This window comes from Ahaetulla prasina, chromosome 2 (assembly GCF_028640845.1).
Source record: "Ahaetulla prasina isolate Xishuangbanna chromosome 2, ASM2864084v1, whole genome shotgun sequence".
Taxonomy (NCBI): domain Eukaryota; kingdom Metazoa; phylum Chordata; class Lepidosauria; order Squamata; family Colubridae; genus Ahaetulla; species Ahaetulla prasina.
The window spans coordinates 228,975,037-228,998,337 of NC_080540.1; the positions used below are offsets into that span (position 1 = coordinate 228,975,037).

At 45.0% G+C, this 23,301-nt stretch overlaps 1 protein-coding gene across 1 annotated transcript in view; it reads right to left on the minus strand.

The window, feature by feature from the left end:
* Positions 1 to 23,301, minus strand: part of DMRT1 (doublesex and mab-3 related transcription factor 1) — an 86,744-nt gene that overhangs the window by 17,643 nt on the left and 45,800 nt on the right. Inside the window, exon 4 of the mRNA XM_058169170.1 lies at positions 15,535 to 15,697. Within this exon, the coding sequence (XP_058025153.1) occupies positions 15,535 to 15,697 (163 nt within the window). The remainder of the gene's footprint in view (positions 1 to 15,534; positions 15,698 to 23,301) is intronic.

Consider the following 23,301-nt stretch of genomic DNA (forward strand, 5'->3'; position numbering starts at 1 on the left):
CTTATTTCTTAGAATACAAAAGCAGGAACCCAGCCAAATGTTCATCATTGGCATTCTCACTGGACCCAGAAAGATTACGTAGGCATGACAATAGCGCCAACACTTTTTTCTCACTACTACCACACTTGGCTTAAAGAGAAAGGGGTCACAAATAGAGAGGTCTGACCATAGCAACGATCATGAGTAGGGAGCACTCAGAAAGGGAAGCCATTGCAACAATCGTGTGACATGAGTGAATTCGCTCAGCCACAGTGCTCTCATGCATAGGAGGTAATGGAACTGAGTACCTCTTTCCTGTGGCTTAAAATAAATCAGTGTTTGTTGATCTACCTTCTCCCACACTCAGGGGTGAAAGCTGAAAATATTAGGAAATCTATCTTCTATATTGCTACTCTCCCTTGTTCTCTTGCCATTTTCTTTCCTCATACTTGGGTTGAGAAGACAAAGACAAAAAGTAAATTTCCACACGAAGGGCTGAGTTTGGTTTATGTGTCACTAATCTCTGGTTTCCTACTCCATACTTAAAAAGTGTTCATTTAAAATATCATTGCTTAACAGTCTTACAGACAGTGCCAGGGAAATAAAATAGGGAAATAAGAAATGTATAGTTCTCATAACACTGCTGGACTACAACTTCCATTCATTATCATTTGTCATACCCCATTGCACACTTGAAGGCAGAGGTTGCTTATTTGTCTATTAGAAATTTAAGACAAAAACGTAATTTCCAATGTTGGCAATTTTACATAAAATTGCATAAATCCTTGCAACTTGCAATTAAGTATATTTTGTTAAAAAAACAAGCTAGTAGTCTTATTGGTTTTTAAAAGGGTCTAAGAATGCTTCTAGGCACGTGGTTTCCAACATTTATAGTTTTAAAAAAATTGCGTAACTCTTCTGTCTTTCCCTCCATAAACAAGACGAGATAACTAACTGTATAAATAATAACTGATAAAAGTTATAAATTAAAAGCCTCCATAATCAAATTTTCCTGATTTTTTTTCTTCTATAATGAAGAGGGTAATACGATTTAACCTCAATGCTTTGCTCAGCAAAGTATGACAATTCAACGAATGAATTCTTTTTTTATCTGAACTTTGGTGCATAGACTATAACGCTGGCATCCTAATGGAATGGCTACAATGATTGGAAAACAATATAAACCCCTGTGTTTAAAAGTAACATGACTGAAAACTTAAGTTTTGGCAAATGTTGTCACCTAGTTCACCACACTATATGTATTGTATGTATGCATGTATTTATCTATACACACACATGTATACATATATGTATACATGTATATGTATGTGTGTATATATATATATACATGTGTGTATATGTATATATGCATGTATATACATATTTATTTATTTATTTATTCAAAATTTTATACCGCCCTATCTCCCGAAGGACTCAGTATGTATGTATATATAGTATATAGTGTGTATGTTTTTGTGTCTGTGTATATGTATGTGTGTATATATGTATATTTGTTTCCATATACATATATACATACATATATATACATACATACATACATACATACATACATACATACATATATATATATATATATATATATATATATATATATATATATATAAAATAAAACAAAACTTTTCAGTCTTGAGAAAACAAAAGCTACCCTCATATAACAGCCAAATTCCTACATAACTCAATTTCGACATCTCATCTGGTGTGAACTGCACACATTCCTAGTGTAAACCCCACCGCGCTGTGCAATGATATACTGTAATGTCACCTCGCAATCTGGATTTACTATAAAGGGCTTCTGACGAGTTTCAGAGCAGTAAACATTGCAGCGAGGTGTATTTCACACTGAGCTGGTTTTTATGAAGAACACTTCACCGCCCAGCCACAGCACCCAGATGATGAATGGTGAAAGATGCGTGACAAGCTTCATCATTGTTTGTAAATCTTAACTGTTCCCGCTCACTAACTCTGCAGGCAATTTTCAAAGACAGCGGCCGACAGAAGGACAGCACAGCTCTCCTGAAGGTTATTCAACTTGTACTTGGCCTAAGCGCTGCCTCTGAGGAGGTCTGCACTGAAAAATAACTTTCTGGTTATCAAAACACCAACCCTGAAGATACATCAACGGGAGCCAACTGAAGATATTCCACCCACAAACAAACCTGCCATGGAGTAGTATTTCCAAAGGTAAGATCCAGAGCAAATGTGATTAAAAATTGTCAGCCCTACTAGATAGATCAGATCAAGAAACTGGCTCCACAGGAATATTAGAACTATATTTCATTGAGATAGATTATAATAACAGAATCCTGCAAGTCTTCCTGTGTGTTTGCCTTTCTCTCTTTTTTTATATCACAGGGAATCAATGGGAACCAGTCTTTTTCTTTCCTTCCTCCTAGGTTTAACAAATGCCCCTGTGGGAATGGGACAACTTGCCGCAGCCAACTCGCTATGGCCAAATCGCCACGGTCAACTCGCCATGGCTAACTCATTGTAGGACAACATGGCCAATTTGCCATGAGACAAGTCATTGCGAGACAATTCAACAATTTAATTTAATTATTTAAAATAATTTTTAAATTGTTTTAAAATTATTTAAAATAATTTTTAAATTGTTTTAATTTTTGTCATTCACATTTCATTTTTTGTCTGGCATTTTTTCTTTTATGATTCTATTCCATTATTTATTTGATATTAGTGCAATTCTTATCCTGCAGTGAGTTGTTTTGTGGCAAGTTGGCCATGGCAAGTTGTCATAGACCCTGATCCTGCACTTATATCTTAAGATCTTCTGAATGCATTTTCTGAAGTCAGACTCCTACAAACGTTGAAGAGCATCCTAGCTTATTTGGGATCAAGGACAGGGGACAGGAGTAAATTCTGTGTGTATTTGGAGTAACTCTTATTGGGTTTTATGGCTTTTATTGCCCAGTAAGTGTACATAAGATTGCCTGCAGTCCTAGAAGTAATCTTGTTCACAAGACTTTCCACAGTTACAGTAAGTAAACATAAGCAGATGATTGCTAGTCCAAAATTCACAATCACTTTCCCCAATTACAGACTTCCAATTCATCCATCCACTTACGCATTTACAAGATAGACATTGTTCAGCCTTTAAATGATCTTTTGATCACCTAGCAAAAACAAGGCAGAACATTTAAAATGTGTTGAGGACAACCAAACTGGTTTAAGTAATCTTGAATATCAAGCATTAAACCCTCAAACAAATAAGCAAAGTTGTCTTAAACGATTTTAGTGATCACTCTGGGCATTAGTTATTCTGGAAGGATCACTTTTAATCTTCTCTTAATGTCTTATTATTTACATTATCGGAAGTACAAGATTTATTTGACTCTATTACCCTGAATCAACAACCTATTCAAACACAGTAGAAATCTAGGGAGATTTTTTAGTCTTTCCTCTCTGCTTAATGTCTTCCTTGGGTTAATAGAAACACTCAGTGGTGGGTTTCAAAATTTTTTACTACTGGTTCTGTGGGCGTGGCTTGGTGAGCATGGCAGGGGAAGGATACTGTAAAATCTCCATTCCCCCCCACTCCAGGGGAAGATTACTGCAAAATCCCCATTTCCTCCTGATCAGCTGGGACTCGGGAAGCAGAGAATAGATGGGGGTGGGGCCAGTCATAGGTGGTATTTACCAGTTCTCTGAGCTACTCAAAATTTCTGCTACCGGTTCTCCAGAATTGGTCAGAACCTACTGAAACCCACCTCTGCAAACACTGGACTTAACTAACAACATATAACAAGGGGGAAAAAATAGGTGATTAGAAGATTCTAACTTCCCACTACAGTACTCCATACTGGGAGAGTCAGCAGCATGCTTGAATTCTTAGATCTATATTATCGTAGTAAGAAGAGTTCAAAAATCATTGTAAGCATGCCATAACTTTGGGATCCTGCCATTATTTTTACAAATAACTCAAAGTGGTGAACATATCAAACACACCTTCCTCCTCCTGTTTTCCAACAAACCTGTGAGGGGAGTTGGGCTGAGTATTCTGAGTAGCTGGGTGATTGGTCCAAAGTCATGCAGCTGGCTTTCATAGGTAAGGTGGAACTAGAATTCACGGTCTCCCACTTTCTAATCTGGTGTCTTAATCACTAGACCAAACTGGCTGGTGGCCCCCACGATTGGGATGAAGGTGTTTGATGCGTATCCCACTATTTAAGATGGTAGAGTACATAATAAGCTACTATTGTAGCAGTGACATGGATATAGCTTTTCCCAGAAAATCTGCCTGATTCTGTTACGATTTCTCTTCTGATGCTTACTGAAATCTTGTATTTGATAGACTTTAGATTTTGCCCCTTTTAAACATGGTCTGAACTGCATTTTAAATATTGCTTCCTTTTTAGATGTATATACATACATTTTAGTTACGTTCAGAGCTCTATTTAAAGCTGAGGTAGGATAACCACTTCAATATTACAAGCCATTTGTACTTGTATTATTATTTTTTTATCCCTTAATAATAGAAATTTTAAAAATGAGAAGCCACCATATTAGGATCAAGGCATTAACCCTTTAAAAATGATCTTATCCACCAGGAAAATGCAGATATTTTAAGCCAAAAGGGTATAGGTAAAGGTAAAGATTCCCCTCGCACATACGTGCTAGTTGTTGCCGACTCTAGGGGGCGGTGCTCATCTCCGTTTCAAAGCCAAAGAGCCAGCGCTGTCCAAAGACATCTCCGTGGTCATGTGGCCGGCATGACTCAATGCCAAAGGCGCACGGAATGCTGTTTGAGGGTATAGGGGCACTCAAAAAGCAGCTGCTTTTTCTGGGACTGCAAACTTCCCTTCCTAGCACCTGGTTTAACTTGCAGGCAGATGCTTCCATATTCTAGAGTACAAAATGCTACATAGCTCTAATATCCATATTTCCTCTTTCAATCCTATTTACAAATTAATTACCAACAATAGCTAAGGACAAATAGCAAAATACAAAGCTGGTTTATAAGGAAGTAGTGTAATCAGGAAGTGTCAACTAAATGAGTTGCCAGCAAACAAGACAGAACATGTGAACTCTGTATCATTTCTACACATGGCCTTCTTACAGGATTGTTTCCATGGTATCAACTAAATAAATCCATAATTACATTTATCTATGCCTCATTCAGAAATTGGAGGGATGCGGGAGTAAAAGAAATAACTTACATCTACTCAAATTTGGAATTTTGCTTCAGTTGGGCCCAAACAGTTCAGAGTTTACCTTGAGATCCTTGGAGCAGGGGTGAAATGCTACCGGCAGCGGGTGGTTCAGAGAACTGATAGCGGTGGCAGTGCGAGGCTCCGCCCATCCATCATTACTTCCTGGTTTTAACTTCCAGGAAGTTTTAACCAGGAAGTAACCTGTTTTTTACCCTCTGCGCACGTGCAGAAGACTTTGCACATGCGCAGAGGGTCCAAAATCGCACATGATATGCATGCACGCACTACCTGTGGGAAAGGTAAGTAGATTTCACCCCTGCCTTGGAGTACACATATATCTCTATCTACCGTGTTTCCCCAAAAATAAGACCCTGTGTTATATTTTTTTGAACCCTGAAATAAGCACTTGGCCTTATTGCCATATGCTCAAAAGCCGAATTGGGTTTATTATCAGGGGATGTCTTATTTTGGGGGAAACAGGGTATCTATCTATCTATCTATCTATCTATCTATCTATCTATCTATCTATCTATCTATCTATCTATCTATCTATCTATCTAACTAACATCTACAATTGATTAAACCTAGTCCCCTTAATTACCTAATAAAATTAATTACCTCTTTCTCCCCTAACATGCAGCAGCAATCAGAAAACCTCTTTGACAAATTCTCTTTTTGACAACACTGTAATGCCTTAATTCAGGGTCATAGCACTGAATTAAAGTTCCTAAACCCTAGTAGGTAACCACAATCCCATGGTCCCCAAAGTTCTTGAAACCTCACTGCAAAGCCTGCTCTTCCCTTGCCATTACACTGCTAGTTATCTGAGAGGAAGAAAGAGGAAGTGAGGCACAATTTCCGACTTTGTGGTTCTCAGTCCTCCTAAAGTCACAGAGCACAAGCCGAACATTTCCAAGGCCTTAGGAATTAAACAATTCCAGATGAAAACTGGGCAGGATAGCAACGAATCCCTGAAAATAAATTGAGGAAGACTATCTTGTCTGCCAGTTGGGCCTGTTCGTGGATGAGTGGGGTCTTGCTCAAGATCACCAAAACCTTGGGCATCTCTTGTTTGGATGATTGCAGTCGGCAGACCACATGGTGGATGCTCAGCAACATTTGCAGCATCCCCCAGTCACATGACTGCACTTTGGGAGTTTTGCTGAAAACCCAGGATTTGATTCCTGTTTTCCGCAAAATCGGCCCAGAGCAAAGGAAGGGTTTGCTTTACAACCACTGTTGAAAACAGTCATAATATTGGGTTGGTGACCCTCTTTACAACCATCACAACTTATGACTGTGATGGGCATATTAGGGCTGTTCCTTTAGGGCTGTAAATTGAGGATTACCTATAGTCCTATTTGACCAGCTGCTGCCATCACTGATGGATTGATAAGATTTTCATCTTGCTTTTACTCCAAGAATTCAAGACAGCATACAAAGCACTTCCTTCAGTTTTTCTCCATAACAACCCTGTGAGGTAGCTTAGGCTGAGGGTAAGTAGCCCAAGTGACCATCTGTTATAGGAGTGGACTTCAACTTGTGTCTCCCCAGCTAGTTGACTTTGATTGAGCTCAAGTTAAGAAGAGATAAACCTGATTAATACATAGCCGGGACACAATATCCTTTTGTTTTTAATGACATGCTGAACTAATCTGAAATTACACTTTAATTTTATTTGTTGCTCTAACGTAAGATATTTTAGAATGACTATCTAAGAGGGAAGCCAGGTGATTGGCAATGACTGAGAACAAAGACAGGGTAAGAATCAGCAATGAGGACAAACTTTCAAGCCATATAATTTTACGCTCCCTCAAGGATAGGGAGGAACGGAAAGGCCCTAAAAGAATTGCATAAAAAGGACCCATTCCCCAATGCTGTCATCCCTGGCTAGCAGTGAACACACAAGAAAGCCACAAATTGTCTCAAGATTATTGTGCTTACACAGCCACAGGATGATTTATTTAGGGCATTTCTGTATGGTGATAGATGTGGGGAGCAGAATCCTAGCAAAAAACTGATACTGATTTTGGGCAGTTGAAGTGAGTGTTGGTGGATTCTGGTGAGGATTCAAAACCGCTGCCAGGAGAATAGCTGGGGCTATGATGGATCTGAAGGTTTGGGAGAAGGATAAATTAACACCCATCTCTATAACCTTAAGGACAAGAAGGCCGATTGAAATATTGAATTCTAGGATGCTATATTTTGTATTCAACAAAATACTGCAATCTGTGCTATGCAGAAGCAGCAATAAAACTGGCTATCAATATAAACCAGGTTGGGATCTATAGATGCTATAAATATATGGTTGTTTTCAAAGTAGTAACTACATGGATATGCCCACATATACCTTTTGGCAGCAATATGAAAGTGGTTTATCAATGCTTTCTTCTAATATATATATTAGATAAGCATGTGGAGTAGTGGTGAAATCTGAACTGGTTTACTACCGGTTTTCTGGCTACGCATGCGCGCTGTGTGTGCACACCAAAAGAAGGCATGGGGTAAGTAAAATAGCGTGCCGGGTGGTGGTGGTGATCAGCTGTGGCACACGGTCTATTTTTTTACTTTTAAAAGCATTTTTTTTACAACCTATTCGGCCAAATAGGTTATTTAAAAAATCCTTTTAAAAGGAAAGAAAAAAGGCTCTGACGATCAGGCAGCTCAGCTGGGATCATCAGAGCCTTTTTTTTAACCTTTTAAAAACATTTTTTAAAAGAAGCGGCAAGTGGGGAAGCGGGCGACCGGGCGTTGGTTGAGCATGGGCGGAGGGGGGGGAGCAGGGATTTTTGCTACCAGTTCTCCAAACCACCTGCTGCCATTGCTACCGGATTGGCCGAACCGGGAGCATTTCACCCTTGATGTGGAGGTATCCTATCCAAATACTAAACAATCACAACCTGTTTCACTTCTATGCCAGACAAGTTTGCCAGGTGCTGCCACCTATTGAGATCTTTAAGCTACAAAGTTATAAAAAGAATGGGCGTTGGTCTTACCTGATACCCCCTTTCTCAGGAGAAAGGGGAATATCATCCATGAATGGGTAATACTCTGCTTCTCTGCTTGGAGACCAAGTTAAATGATTCTTTGGCCACGCCTCCCTTTGCCTGGGCACTCCCCAGTTTGACGAAGGTGCAGTGACGATGATGATGAGAAAGATGATGATGATGGTGATGAGGCTCACAAACTGCAGAGGAAAAAAACAGAAGCCCTTCCCGGACTATGGACCAGACAGTCATGAGGGTGGGGCTGGATGATCTTCCCCTTTCTCCTGAGAAAGGGCATATCAGGTAAGACCAACGCCCATTCTCCAGTAGTGGAGGGGAAGATCATCCATGAATGGGACATACCAAAGCTGGTCAGTCGCACGGGAGGGAAGCAGTCTGGTCCAATGTCCCCTGCTTTGAGAAAGCACACCGGAGGTTCATCCCAGCCAAAGTTGACCCAGCCGAAGAACGAACATCCCCGCCATGACCACAGGGCATAGGGACAAGATGAACAAATAGTCCTACTTACGTAATGAATCGAAGATGGTGCTTGCCGCTTCCTTAAGTAAGATCACCACAGACGACGTTACCAAGGTGTCTGAGGAACCTGCAGGTCCTGAACAACTGCTGAGAAGTAATGAATGGCCAACTCCAAGCCCCAGAGATGATGGCACGACCCTGGTGCCCTCAGAGTCCCCGTAGTGAAAACTGGAGTCGCCGTCTGTCCATGAGAACCACGTAATCCCGGAGCCAGGACATGTGGAGAGAAGCGGTGAAGCACACTTGGGGCTGAACAGAAGAAGTGTCACAGCCAGTCCTTGATGCCTTGATACCTGTTTTCAAGGGCCTAAAGACGCCCCTGAGCCGTGGCCCCCAGAAACGGACTGAGGTTTGAAGCCAATACCCAAGTCCTGGAGCAGTGATATGGAGAGGCCGTCTGGCCACGCAAATCACTTGTGCGGGGAACCTGCATCCACTCAAGCTTACCTAAGACCAAGGCTAGTGTGCCCCACAGGTCCAAGGAACCCCCTGCCCCGCTGGAAGGAGAGCAATGGGAACAAGCCAGGTGACCTAATAGGTGTACCGAAGACAGTCTGGGCCAATCCAATGTGTTGTGCTAACACAGAGCTCCTCAACTCCTGCAATGTCAAGGTCCCTTCCAATGCTCAGGTCCACTGAGAGGGATCTCTAGGTCACGAGACCCGTACAGGGGTCTAGGTCATGAGACCCATACAGACCAAGCCTCCTGAGGATCAAGGATTCTGCCACCCCTAGGACTAGACAATCCGTGACATGCGTGAAGTCTGGGGCTGGAACCTGCAAGATAGTGAACAATCTCCATACATAGTAAGTGGGAGCCCTAAAATGAATCGGTCTGACTCTGAGCAGGAGGACTGAGCAAAGGTCCGGACTGGAAACTCAAAGACAGTGGACCCCCAAACAGAAGGAACCTATGAGGGTGCCTACATTACCTGCCCTGACTAAATCATAAGAGACCTAGGTCGGAAGGAACTTGAACCACCTCTCTAGGACATGACGGTAGAAGCCGTAGAGACCCCCCCCTTCTACTAAACCAGCGTGAAATAATCCCCCCATGGTGAGGAAGACCAACCCCCCTGCCTGACAATAAGGCAGAAGAGCCCAAACAGCGGCTGAAGCGCGGGCATGTCCTATAACAACGGACTCCTGAGACCAGTAAAATGGCCAGCAGAGCTACACTCTACGAGATGAGAGTTCCTACGCGCCCCGTGTGTAAACCACCGAGCAAACCTGCTACCTGCAATCTATGGCCAGAAGTAGGAGCATGGAACCTTGCCCAATGCGTGCAACCATAGCTTGCCAGAACCTGGGGAATGACAGTAAGGTAACCACGTAACACCTCTCCTGCGCAGACTGCACTGGCTGCCTGTGGCCTTCCGGGTGCGCTTCAAGGTTTTGGTAATGATCTTCAAAGCGCTCCATGGCATAGGGCCGGGCTACTTACGGGACCGTCTGCTGCCACCGAATGCCTCTCACCGACCCGTGCGCTCTCACAGAGAGGGACTCGACTGGCGACACTCAGGGGAAGGGCCTTTTCTGTGGGGGCTCCCACCCTCTGGAACGAGCTTCCCCCAGGACTTTGCCAACTTCCTGACCTTCGAACCTTCCGCCGCGAGCTTAAGACACATCTATTTATTTGCGCAGGACTGGACTAGAATTTTTAAATTTTTAAATGTTTAAATTTTAAATCTGGTTTTAATGGGGTTTTATTATTTATATTTCTATTTTAAATATTTGGCCTTATGTAATAAGTTTTTTAAATTAATGTTTTACTCTGTATATATATATGTTTTTATATGGCTGTAAACCGCCCTGAGTCCCTAGGGAGATAGGGTGGTATAAAAGTGTGAACAATAAATAAATAAACAAACAAACAAACAAACTTACAAATATAGACAGCTGAGAGGTCCTGTCTACTCTATGAACCAAAAAAGGTATCCACAACCCTTGTGTATGGCTGGATGGCCCGAAGGCATACAAACATAGGCTGCCCTAGGGGCAAAGCGCTGCCACCCAATGGCAAGAGTATGGAGAGGCCTGGAATCTATAGGAGAGAAGGAACCCTGGCCCTCGAAACCTACTATCGAACCAGGATAACCTGTGAGTAAAGAAAGGTATCGCCAGCCCTATCGGTCCCTAGAGATTAATGGTAGATAGATAGATAGATAGATAGATAGATAGATAGATAGATAGATAGATAGATAGATAGATAGATAGATAGATAGATAGATAGAAAGGACCCCAGCAGTCTGCGGAGCTAGCAACGGAGTAGGACAGCGCTAGGGCTGAGGAGAGGCCAAGGTCCTCAGGAAGAGGAGTATGGACTCCAGAACCTGCAGAACTGACAATAGAGATGCTGAGGAATAAGAAGAGCCAGTTCTTAATGCCCAGACGGGAAACCCGCCAGAAGGCAACTGCAGCCCAAACAAAGAACAACCCAGGAGAGGTTCCAGGAATGATTGGCCCGTCCCATGAAACTGAAAACTAACCAACAACAGTGTAAGGGTTAGCCGGAGAAAACGTTAGCAGACAACGCCTAACCTCATTCTAGTGACTCTGGAACCTATGCAAAGGGGCCGAGGTATTTGACCAAGGGTATGAAGGGACTGACAAATTGAGATGGAATGAAAATTGTTTGAAGTTAAGTAGGACTACATTGAGAATGGAGAAATTCCCATCTGCTCAATGAAACATATCTACGTGGCCTGGGACACAACAGCATTCCCTTCCAATCACCGAGAAAAAAGAGTTGTGCCAAGGAGGATGGCTGAAATGGAACCAAGCTGATTAAGGAGGACCTAGATCCCAGGTCCGGATGACCTCCAACTGCATGCCCCCGGAAAATCCATCACCCGTGGGCACCCCAAGTAATATAGAGTGGTTTGATACAAGGAAAAGAAAACTCCCTACTGCAGTGTCGATACAGAAACTCCGGTAACCCCTCTCAATGTCCACAGAAACCCTGGCTGTCCTCTAAGAATGGATTGGCCATGCTGTCTCTCCTCCAAGCTGTTCCCCTCATAGCCAGGAAATGACGCTTTAGCCAGTAGGGATCTGCGTTAGGTAGGCTGCTACCCTGTTCCAGGGGTGAAATAAGGGTTGGAAATGAGCCAATTGCTTTCCTGCCCTTAGTGGCATATACCCTATCAGTTGTGAATGAGGGAGAGGACAAGACCATAGTTGCCGGTAGAAGGACTATGTCCAGATAGCACAGAATGTGACCAGGTTCTCTGGTTATCTATGTAGTCCCGTTCTTGTGCCAGGGTTGGAGGAGCCACCCCTGAAGGACCCATCTCTGAAACACACCAGAAGGAAATGAAAACAGGAACCTGCCATAGGTTGCCAAACATGCAGGTGATCAAGGCTAGTAACCTTCTGGAACCTACCTGAGGTCAATTGCAGGCATACCTATGGTAGAAGAACACACACACACACACACACACACACACACACACACACACACACACACATATCGTTAAACAATAGATCACAGAATCAGCAAATTGCCCCCAACAAATGGGTCCCACCTTACCAACCTCGACTGGAGGAAAGGTTGAGTCAACCATGATTCCGGTGAAAATCAATCCGCCTGATCGCTAGCAGCCAGAGATCAGCAGGAGTATTCTGCAGTACTGTATTCTGGCCATTGCGTCACCATGGCCCTGGAATAGGGCCTGTAGAGCGTGAACCTAACTAGAACAAGACAAAGGACCCAGAGGTCCATGGAGCAGAGGTCCTGTGGAGAGATGCCTGCAATGGCAGATCTTGAACGTGCCAACAGGGGGAGAACCACTCTGGAGAAACCTGTGGCAGAAGAATATACTGAAGGGTTTTTTTAAAAAAATTATTTTTTATTATTATTAATATCTATCTATCTATATGTATATATGTGGAATTCCACCAGAACCTGCGGAGAGGAGGCAAGAAATGATCATGACACAGTATCGGGCCCAGACCACTAAGTTGAGCCCTCTAGGGGAACTGGAGGCCATAGGTCAAAGGAGTAATAGTCAAAGATCAGTTAAGGTTAATTCTGTTCCTGTCCTGGGTCAGTCCCCATCTTGGTGGGGTAAGACATAGCTGGAATGACAAGAACTCCCCAAGGAACAGACACACTACTTCAGACAAGCACTGACTGAATCTATGAGTGGCATGTCTGCTGACAAAAAACCGCTAGAATAAGAGAATTCCTGGTGTTATAACATGGAGGCAGCTGGTTTCCTGCTGGGAGGGACGTAGAGGGGAATGGAATAGAGAGGGCTGGCAGCTGCAACAGCTAATACTAGACAAACTGCTACTGGTGATCCCTAACGTCAGCAGCTGCAAGGAGGGCTGGCTCGTGAAGAGCAACTGCTGCTGGATTTCAAAGTATTGGACCACCCACCATGGTATCATTGGGCAGATTAGGAACAAGGTGTAGCCATTGAGAACAGACCAAAAGGGCGCCAAAACTACCTCTATTTGAATTTGAAATTGGGCGGGCTGGCTAGCTAGCTAGCTCTAAGCCTATGCACTGAAGCTCTGATGGCGCCCAGCGCCTGTGCTGTGAAACTGCTGCGAACTTTCAGCCCCTTGCTCGAAGGCATCTGCCACCAGAATCGTTGCGCTGAACATGCTATCAGCCAACTCCATGTCAAAAGGAAGGCATGATCGAAGGAGCTTTCTCGTCGCAGCTGTAGTGCAAAAGTGCTGCCATTGTGTTGCACTATAAGAGAAGCCGCGTAACTCGTAATGAGCTCTCCTGCCACTGATTCTACAGCTCGGAAGCCTGTTCACCTCTGGTACAAGACGGACTGACTGGGGGGAAGTAGCCCAGCCCGATAAGCACTCCTGTTCCGGCCCGGTGCTTTTGAGCGCAAGTAACACATACCTTATAGGGTGGATAGACTGGCTCCTCAGAGCTCTCCTGCCTTGGCCATAATGGCACAGATTACGGCTGTTGCTGTATCTTCTGCCGGAAAAACATGACCGGCTCCAAGAGCACTCCGGTCGCGGTTATAAATGCGCTGACTCTCCCATGCTTGATGAGCTATAAGGGAGGCTCTCTTCCATGGCTAAGTAGCCCAGCGCTGTGCTGCCCTCCGCCTGAGGAAAAAGGCAGCCCGGCTCCCAAGAGCTCTCCTGCCGCGGATAAGATGACTCCGAATTTGGCAGCTGCTTTCCACATATAATAAGCAGACTGGCTCGTCATGAGCGTTCCTGCCGCGACTGAAAAAGCGCTATACTCCCCCTTGCTCATCAAGCTGAAAGGGAGGCTCTCCGTCGTGGCTGTATGGAGCGGAGCACTGTTGCCGCTTCTTTCAGAGGAAAGGGAGGCCTGGCTTTCAAAGAGCACTCCCGCAGCGGCGATAATGGCGCCAATCTCCTCAGCCGCTATCCACTGTAATTCAAGCAGACTGGCTCGTCATGAGCACTCCTGCCGCGGCTCTTGAATGCGCTCACGCACTTGCCGCCCTCAGTATGCCTGGATGATACAGGCAGGGACTGAATCCCTCTCTGCCTTCGCAGAGGATCACCAGGGGCAGCCCGCCGAAGGACAAGCCCCCTCCGCTAAATGCGGGATCGGCAGGGGCCTCGACTGATAATTAAGCCGGCAGGGAGGAATACCTGCGACCGGTAACCTCCAATATCGCTTCCCGCGATCTTCGAGCCTCGCTCGGTAAAATATTTCCATTAAGTTGATTGCAGTAGCTGAGCCTCATTTTTTTCAGTCTCACTCGTTGGAAGACCAAGTCAAACTGGGGAGCGCCCAGGCAAAGGGAGGTGTGGCCAAAGAATCATTTAACTCGGTCTCCAAGCAGAGAAGCAGAGTATTACCCATTCATGGATGATCTTGCCCTCCACTACTGGAGAATTCTGACATTCACATGTGGGGCAGAAAATAAAGGGAGAATGAACAAGGGGTATCCTTCAAGTCCTTATATTTTGATTTTAAAAGATGTACAGTACATGGTTCCACTTTCTATCTTTTTTATTGCAATTACAGAGAAGATGGGAGACTTGAGTCTGCCTCTAACATAGAAACGTACACAGTGTACCTGAAATGATCATTGTATTAGGATGACGGAGGAACTATTAGAAGGATCACCCAAAAAGTATGCTGTGTGATTTTGTATTCACACCCTTCCTAAGTTCCTAAACCTACCTGGGTTTCTCAGGCTGGCAGGTCACCCTGCTATGGAAAAATACTTTGTCACAGCTGAGAAAAGTTTGCTTGAGCTCAGTAAATTACAACTCTCTGCTTGTCTGTTGCTGAATGATGGATTAGCTTAGGGAACAATATCAGAATCTGGAATATTGTCTAGACAAGTAGTCAATAGTGATGGAAAATACTGCATTTTTTGCAATTTAAAAATGCACAAGGTATACAGTTCTCCTCCTTCATATTCCTACAAACAACTTTCACCAACTAGACGCCTTCCAGATTGGTTGGAAAACAGCTCTCAGATTTGCCAGTCTGCTACATATAGAGGGCAAGGTGTTGAGGAGAAGGAGTAAAATACTGCTCCCCAACAATTTTTATATTGCAAACTATTCAAGTTGAAGAAGGATTTAGTGCTATGCCAACAGCTGCAGGCTGCGGAACCACACAGATTTTCTAAGTCCCTAAGCACGAACATAAACCAAAACTTGGAAATATTTATTCTCTTAAAGAAGGAATAATGCTGGAGAAAAAAATGATTATCATAAAGTGGAAGAAAGCAACCATTTTAAGAGTCATCCAGAAAATTTTAATAAAATGTTATCCATCTCCAACGTTACCTGCCTCTACCCAGTCGAACCACTGGCTTTTCAGTAGACGCCCCAATACCTCTTCCCATGAAGGCTGACAAGATGCTTACCATTTGCTTTTGTTTCAGAGTAAGAAGGATTCTCCTCGAAAGTAAAAATTTGGGGAACACAGGCAGTGGCCCCAACACTCTGACCCAAGTAAGAGCTGGAAGGATAGTAAGAATGCATCCTGTACTGGGAACTCAAGCTGTGCCGACCTTCTGGGCTTTTCACCTGTGAAGAGAAACAGCAGAAAGAACAAATCATAGAAGTTTGTAAGGAGATAAAACCTACATTGGATGGGGACAGTTTTCCTCACCCTACAAGTATACTTTTGGCTTATTGCCATGCTATCCTCCCATTGAATTTATCCCTGGAACTCCCTGCCTGAGAATGTTAGGCCTGAAATGTTTAATTACTTCCATGTGGAAAATTTCAGTGTTATGGTTTCCATCCCTGGAAAGGCATTTTGAAAGCCTGAAGTAGTGCCCAGGTCTTATAAAGGCTACCCTGCCAACACTTATTCATATTTATCTTTATATAGCTTTAATTTTTTTATTAAAAGGCTCTGCGCATGCGCGAGTATGGCGTTTTGCTAGGGGAATCGGAGCCGGCGTTGGACGATTTTCTCAGGATGGCAACCTCTAGGTGACTTACCGAGCTGCTTTTACCCCCCGGCCCGTTGGATCATCTTCTCGGCAGCCGCAGGAGAGGTTTTTTGACCTTCTCGGGTTCACAGCTGCTGAGAACGGGGGCCGAGGGAAAAGCAGCGAACGGCAAATGGAGGCAATTTTCTGGGCGTATGGTGAGGCCTGCTGTTTATCTTCGGCTTCGGCTCCAGCTTTGGCCCGCCTTGTCCATCGGCGCTTTACCGCGCACGGCTTCGGCCCCGGCTTCGGCCCCGGCCCACCTTGTCCATCGGCACTTTACCGTGCACGGCGAGGCCCCGGCGGGCTGTGAGGTGTTCAATCTGCATCCTGTGTTCCATCGGTGTGAGGCGAGGCCGCGGCGGGAGGTGAGGCCCAAGACAAGGCCTTGAGGCATGGCCGCGGCTTATTCTTCCAGTCCAACGGCGCTTTCCATTGGCGCTTTCCATCTGCGCTTTCCATCGGTCGTCTGCCCCCCCCCCCCCGACTTTTGATCATTGAAGGGGTGAAGGATTGTTCCCGGCCTGCAGTCGCCTTCTCGGCCTGGATTTTTCATCTTGATGTTCCGTTTTTGCCCCTGCCACATTGGGATCTGTGGTACCCTACAGTTTGTGGGCCCTTTTGGGGAGATGTCTGGCCAGGCCTGCCCCTTGAAATGGCCTGGTCCTGGGGATTGAAGGGCCTTGGACAGGGTATGGCCTTTCGGAGTCAGTAGCTGGCTGTGGACAGGCCTTCGGCCTGGAGCAGCTTGCTCTCGGAGCAGCTGGCGGAGGGGGCGATATGGCAGGCTTCGGAGGAGTCCGGAGGAGTCCCAGCCTATTTTGGCTTGTTTCTTCCGAACCAATGCAATATCATCTGCACTTATACAGCCTTTTGAGATTCTTAGGCCGTGAGTGGCTCTTGGTGACCACTGCGGAAGAGGCTATGAGAGCTGGTTTGAGATCTACCAGGGGACCCATCCGGTAATTAATCACGGGCATCGATGGCGGGGACGGTAACGCCATCCACCTTATACCTAATGGCTTTTTGGACTGGATTATGGACAGATTGGCAGCATTTTCTTGACTTTTAAGATCTTTTACAAAGACCTTATTTATGGATTATTTACCATGAGTGCTATCTGTCTATCTCCTTTTGTTATACTATCTGTGTCATCATGTTCCAGCCCCAATTTTCTCATTTGACAACTGGATATCCATTGGAGGATCCATCATTTTAATGTTCTGCCAACCTGGGATTTTATCATCTTTCGCTGATTCTCATTTTTTCTATGCGTTACTCTGCACATGAACTCTTGTGCCTGCGAGGTACCCCCGCCTCGCAGGAATGGCCCACTTCGTTACCAAGGGCCGGCCTCAATGATGGGTCTTGGGACCCACAGAGGTGGCATGCGTCGAGAAAGAGCCTTTGGGGATTTTTAGAGAGGGAATTTTTAAGGGGAGGGAGGGTTAGGGCAGGTGCTGGGGGGAACCCGTCGGGGGGGCAGTTCTTGCATGTGCTCACAGCAGTTATTTAATAGGTTCGAAGGTTATGGGGGGGATTGCGTTCCTTTTAGTGAGGGTGGTCCTATTTGTACGGTAAGTGGGAGGGGCAGATATGGCGAAAGTGAGGGCTCGTATCGTTCTCTGGGGGCGCGTGCTCGATGTTTGAAGGCGATCACGCGCCCCGATCCCCCAGACTTTTCCCGTTCCCCAGATGGTCAAGACCCTCAGAGCCTGGGCCTCCGGTTGATGCTGTGCAACGCACAGTCTGTGGCCAATAAGGCCCCCTAATTTGTGATCTTATTCAGGGGGGTGCCGCGGACCTTATGGGCGTTACGGAAACCTGGTTGGGCACAGAGGGGGGCGTGCCCCTTGTTGAAATGTGCCCACCGGGTTTCCGAGCATTTCATCGACCGAGGGCCCAAGGTAGGGGTGGGGTGGCGGCGGTTGTTATTAAAGAAAGTCTAGAGCCAAGAGAGACCACTGTGTCTCAGATTGCCGGCTGTGAATCCCTCTTTGTGAGGTGGGGTCATAGGTGTCAGATGGGCTTGCTGATCACGTACCTGGCTCCTTGCTGCGTGACAGCAGCCCTGCCCGAGCTCCTGGAGGTGCTTGCTGGAGTGGCAGTTGAGACCCCCAGACTTATGGTCATGGGGGACTTTAACTTGCCATCGGCCGGCATGTCATCGACAGTAGCTCGGGAGTTCATGGCTTCCATGACGGCCTTGGATCTGACTCAAGTAGTTGATGGCCCTACTCACATTGGGGGAGGCATGCTGGATCTGATTTTTATCTCTGGACAGTGGTTGAAGGATCTGGACTTGAGAGATTTAGTCACTGAACCTTTGTCATGGTCAAAACACTCTCTCCTTCGTCTAGACTTTCGGACCGCCGCTCAACACCGCAGGGAGACGGAACCAATACGATGGTTCCGTCCCAGGCGCCTGATGGACCCGGAGAGGTTCCGGATGGAGCTTGGGCCGTTTCCTGAGGGTCTGGCTCACGGCTCGGCTGAAGAACTAGTCGCGGCTTGGGAACTTGCCGTGGCTGGGGCTCTAGACCGTGTCGTGCCTTTGCGGCCTCTGACCCGGCGCAGGTCTCAACCAGCCCCTTGGTTCTCCGAGGGGCTGAGGGAGATGAAACGCCGGAGAAGACGCCTAGAGAGTTCCTGGAGGTCCAGTCGTTCCGAGGCTGATCGGACACTAGTTAGGTCATATAATAGGACCTACCTAGTGGCACTGAGGGAAGCGAAACGTTGCTACGTCTCCTCCCTCATTGCGTCGGCAGATAACCGCCCGGCCGCCCTGTTTCGGGTGACTCGCTCTCCCCTTCAACAGGGGGAGCGGGATGACCCGTTGCAGGGACGTGCCGAGGAGTTTAGTGGTTATCTATACGATAAAATCGTTCAGCTTCGGGAGGGCTTGGATCAAAATTGGGTGGATCCAGGTGAGAGGTCGGAGAGCTGTCTTGTTGAGACTGTTTGGGATGGGTTTGACCCTGTGGCTCCCGAGGACATGGACAGGTTATTCGGGAGATTGAATGCCACCACATGTTTACTGGACCCGTGCCCCTCCTGGTTGGTGCTGGCCACACAGGAGGTAACACGAGGCTGGCTCCAGGGGATTACGAATGCTTCTTTGCTGGAGGGGGTCTTCCCTGCCGCCTTGAAAGAGGTGGTGGTGAGACCTCTCCTCAAGAAGCCTTCCCTGGACCCAGCTGTTTTAGGTAATTATCATCCGGTCTCCAACCTTCGCTTTGTGACGAAGGTTGTAGAGAGTGTGGTGGCACGTAAATTACCCCAGTACCTGGATGAAACTGTCTATCTAGACCCGTTCCAGTCCGGCTTTCGGCCCGGATACAGCACGGAGACGGCTTTGGTCGCGTTGGTTGATGATCTCTGGAGGGCCAGGGATAGGGGTTGTTCCTCTGCCTTGGTCCTATTAGACCTCTCAGCGGCTTTTGATACCATCGACCATGGTATCCTGCTGCACCGGTTGGAGGGATTGGGAGTGGGAGGCACCGTTTATCGGTGGTTCTCCTCCTATCTCTCTGACCGGTCGCAGACGGTGTTGACGGGAGGGCAGAGGTCGACCCCGAAGCACCTCACTTGTGGGGTGCCGCAGGGGTCGATTCTCTCGCCCCTCCTGTTCAACATCTATATGAAGCCGCTGGGTGAGATCATCAGTGGTTTCGGTGTGAGTTACCAACTGTACGCTGATGATACTCAGCTGTACTTTTCCACACCGGGCCACCCCAACGAAGCTGTCAAAGTGCTGTCCCGGTGCCTGGAGGCCGTACGGGTCTGGATGGGGAGAAACAGGCTCAAGCTCAATCCCTCCAAGACAGAGTGGCTGTGGATGCCGGCACCCCGGTACAGTCAGCTGCAATTGCGGCTGACTGTTGGGGGCGAGTCATTGGCCCCAATGGAAAGGGTGCGCAACTTGGGTGTTCTCCTGGATGGATGGCTGTCTTTTGAAGACCATTTGACGGCCGTCTCCAGGAGAGCCTTTTACCAGGTTCGCCTGGTTCACCAGTTGCGCCCCTTCCTGGACCGGGATGCCCTATGCACAGTCACTCATGCTCTCGTGACATCTCGCCTGGATTACTGCAATGCTCTCTACATGGGGCTTTCCTTGAGGAGCACCCGGAGGCTCCAGTTAGTCCAGAATGCGGCTGCGCGGGTGATAGAGGGAGCCTCTCGTGGCTCCCATGTGACACCACTCCTGCGCAGACTGCACTGGCTGCCTGTGGCCTTCCGGGTGCGCTTCAAGGTTTTGATTACCATCTTCAAAGCGCTCCATGGGTTAGGGCCGGGCTACTTACGGGACCGTCTACTGCCACCGATTGCCTCCCACCGACCCGTGCGCTCTCACAGGGAGGGACTCCTTAGGGTGCCGTCTGCCAGGCAATGCCGACTGGCGACACCCAGGGGAAGGGCCTTCTCTGTGGGGGCTCCCACCCTCTGGAATGAACTTCCCCCAGGATTCCATCAATTTCCTGACCTTCGATCCTTCCGCCGCGAGCTTAAAACACATCTATTTATCTGTGCAGGACTGGACTAGAATTTTAATTTTAATTTTAATTTTAATGGGTTTTTTATCATTTTAATTGTAATTTTAAATTTTGGCCTATTTAAATAAGTTTTTTAATTTAGTGTTTTATCTTGTATTATATTTGTATTTTTATCGGGCTGTAAACCGCCCTGAGTCCTTCGGGAGATAGGGCGGTATAAAAATTTGATTAAATAAATAAAATTATTGTAAGCTGTCCAGGGTTACTCTGAGTTAAGATGGGCAGCCAATAAATGTTATAAATAAATAAAATATCTTGTGTTGCAACTGCTCAAGATTTTGCAGGTTTTGTATACTGCTTCAAATGCCTCCAGCCCTTCTTTGATTAGTAATGATGAGGAGACCCAAGTGGTATGAGGAAAGAGATTAGTCTGGAGTGCTTTCAATTCTCTTCCAAGCAATCCAGTTTCCAACTTTCACATTGCCGATTCCTACCATCGTACAGTATTCAGTTTCTCAAACTGATCAACACTTTATTGCAGGGCTGTCAAGCAGGCAAATTATTTATTCTCGGGTAAAGTCGTTTCAGTTCGCGAGAAAATATAAGCTATTTACAAATTTGACATAAGAAGCGTAAAAATGCCAAGCAAAGCTTTAATTTCAGAATGAGACATCTCGTTTCAAACCTCAATCTTCTTTTAGCCAAGAAGACATTCTGGCTGCATGAAAGCAAAAGATTTGCACATCTCGGATGTATGTGCTACAGATCTTGTCCAAACCAGGAAGATTAAAATTTTCATGCTTCAAAACTGCGGAGTGCAACTACAGAATATGAACTGCAGCAAAAGTAAAATAGCACTCACATATACACAAAGAAAAAGTGTACATTGGGGAATTGTGTATTTCAATGGTAAAAAAACTTACTTTTATATAGTAAGTTTTCAGGCTTCACATATATTCTTTCTGCTGAATTTTGTAAGAAAGACCAGGCAAAAGTCTCTCTCACTCTTAGCCTAACCTATCTCACAGGGTCGTTGTTATGGGGAAAGTAGAAGGCAAGAGTATTAGGTGTATTCACCACCTACTGCTTGATACATATTCCTGTTATTCAAATATGCATAATTAGTCATAAATTGAGGACTACTTGTATAAGAGGTTACCAATTTACTAGAACTCTGAATCACGACTCTGGAAGTTATTTTTCAACCAGGAAGAAAACTGGAGAAATGCTTCTTAGGGCGACTTTTTTGTACAGGCTGTTTTTTTCAAGCCTGCTGTTCATGATCTTTTATTCTGCTGTGAAAAAAACAAACCAACCCCTGTATTTCCTTTTGGTTTTTTTGTGCACCCTCTAAAAATAATAACTGCAAAAGGATAATATAATTTCAGAAGCGATAAATTGCACCACTACCCACTGGTGCTTAAAGGATTTCTAGTTTGTTTACCTTATGTAGTCAATGACCTGTTTCCTTTTGAGCCTTCTTGTGTTTCTCCCATTTCTTACTCTTTAAAAGCCAACTAATTTCCCAGGATCCAATGAATTATTACAACTATTACTAATAGTATATGTTCCTTGCCTAGAGAGACATGCTTTATAATCTTATTATCTGCACCAAGCCTGTGAACCACAGTACGACCGACAGATAGAGGCGAGCTAAGGCTCTGCAAACGATGTGTTGAATTAACCACTAGAAAAAACTAAAAAGCTTTCATTTTTATTTTATTAAAGTATTTAGAATATATAAAACACAGTAAGTATGAACCACAAGGTTTCCTTTTTATGGAGTTTAGTTATTCTGTTTTATAGTAACAATAATGAACTAGCCAAACATTAAAATCTTTGACCTTAGCATGATATTCATTAAACGGATCCAGATGATGCTCTTTTAGCCTGACAATGAACACGTAGAGTTCAATGTGCCATGTATGTTTCAAAAATACATAATTAGCTCTGGGGATAAGAGAAGGTGGCAATAAGATTTAAGAGAGAGGTACCTTAATCTTCCAATCTAGGAAATAAACACTTTCAAAGCAACTATACCAAATAAATTATAACTTTTGTAAACTTCCTCTTATCTATTCTTGTTTCAGAATCAAGGCAGACATGAGATTCAGAAAAGCTGGCTTGTACATCTTATCGGTAGATATTACCAAATCCATCACTGGACATATTACGATTGGATGCTACTTCTGCCAACTATTGTTTGAACAAAGCCCCTTAAAGGAAATCAATCCAAGAACTTTGTGCCTCTTGCCGAACTAAAACTAAACAATAAATATATTGTTAATAGCTGGTCATATATTCCCATATATTATCCTCTCTTATGGACTGACCGTAGTACTCAACTATGGAAACATTCTCTAATATGACACCATCCAGATATGTTGGAATGGTAAATACTAGCAAGCAAATTTGCTAGAATTTAGGTAGTTTCAATGCATCTTATATGTTAAGAAAGTTAAGAAAGGTTCCTTCTAGGGTAGTCTATCCCAAACCGATGCTCTTGAATTCTGCAGATTTCAATTTCCAGAATCCCAAACAATATGGCTGTTGGTGAGGGTCAAGAATTTGAAGACAATATATCAGGAGATTGCCCAAACTGGGAAACTGCTCTGGAATTCATAATTACATGGAATCATCACACAATAAGGATTATCATAAGGACTGAGCATCTTCATACTGAAAAGCCATAAGTACT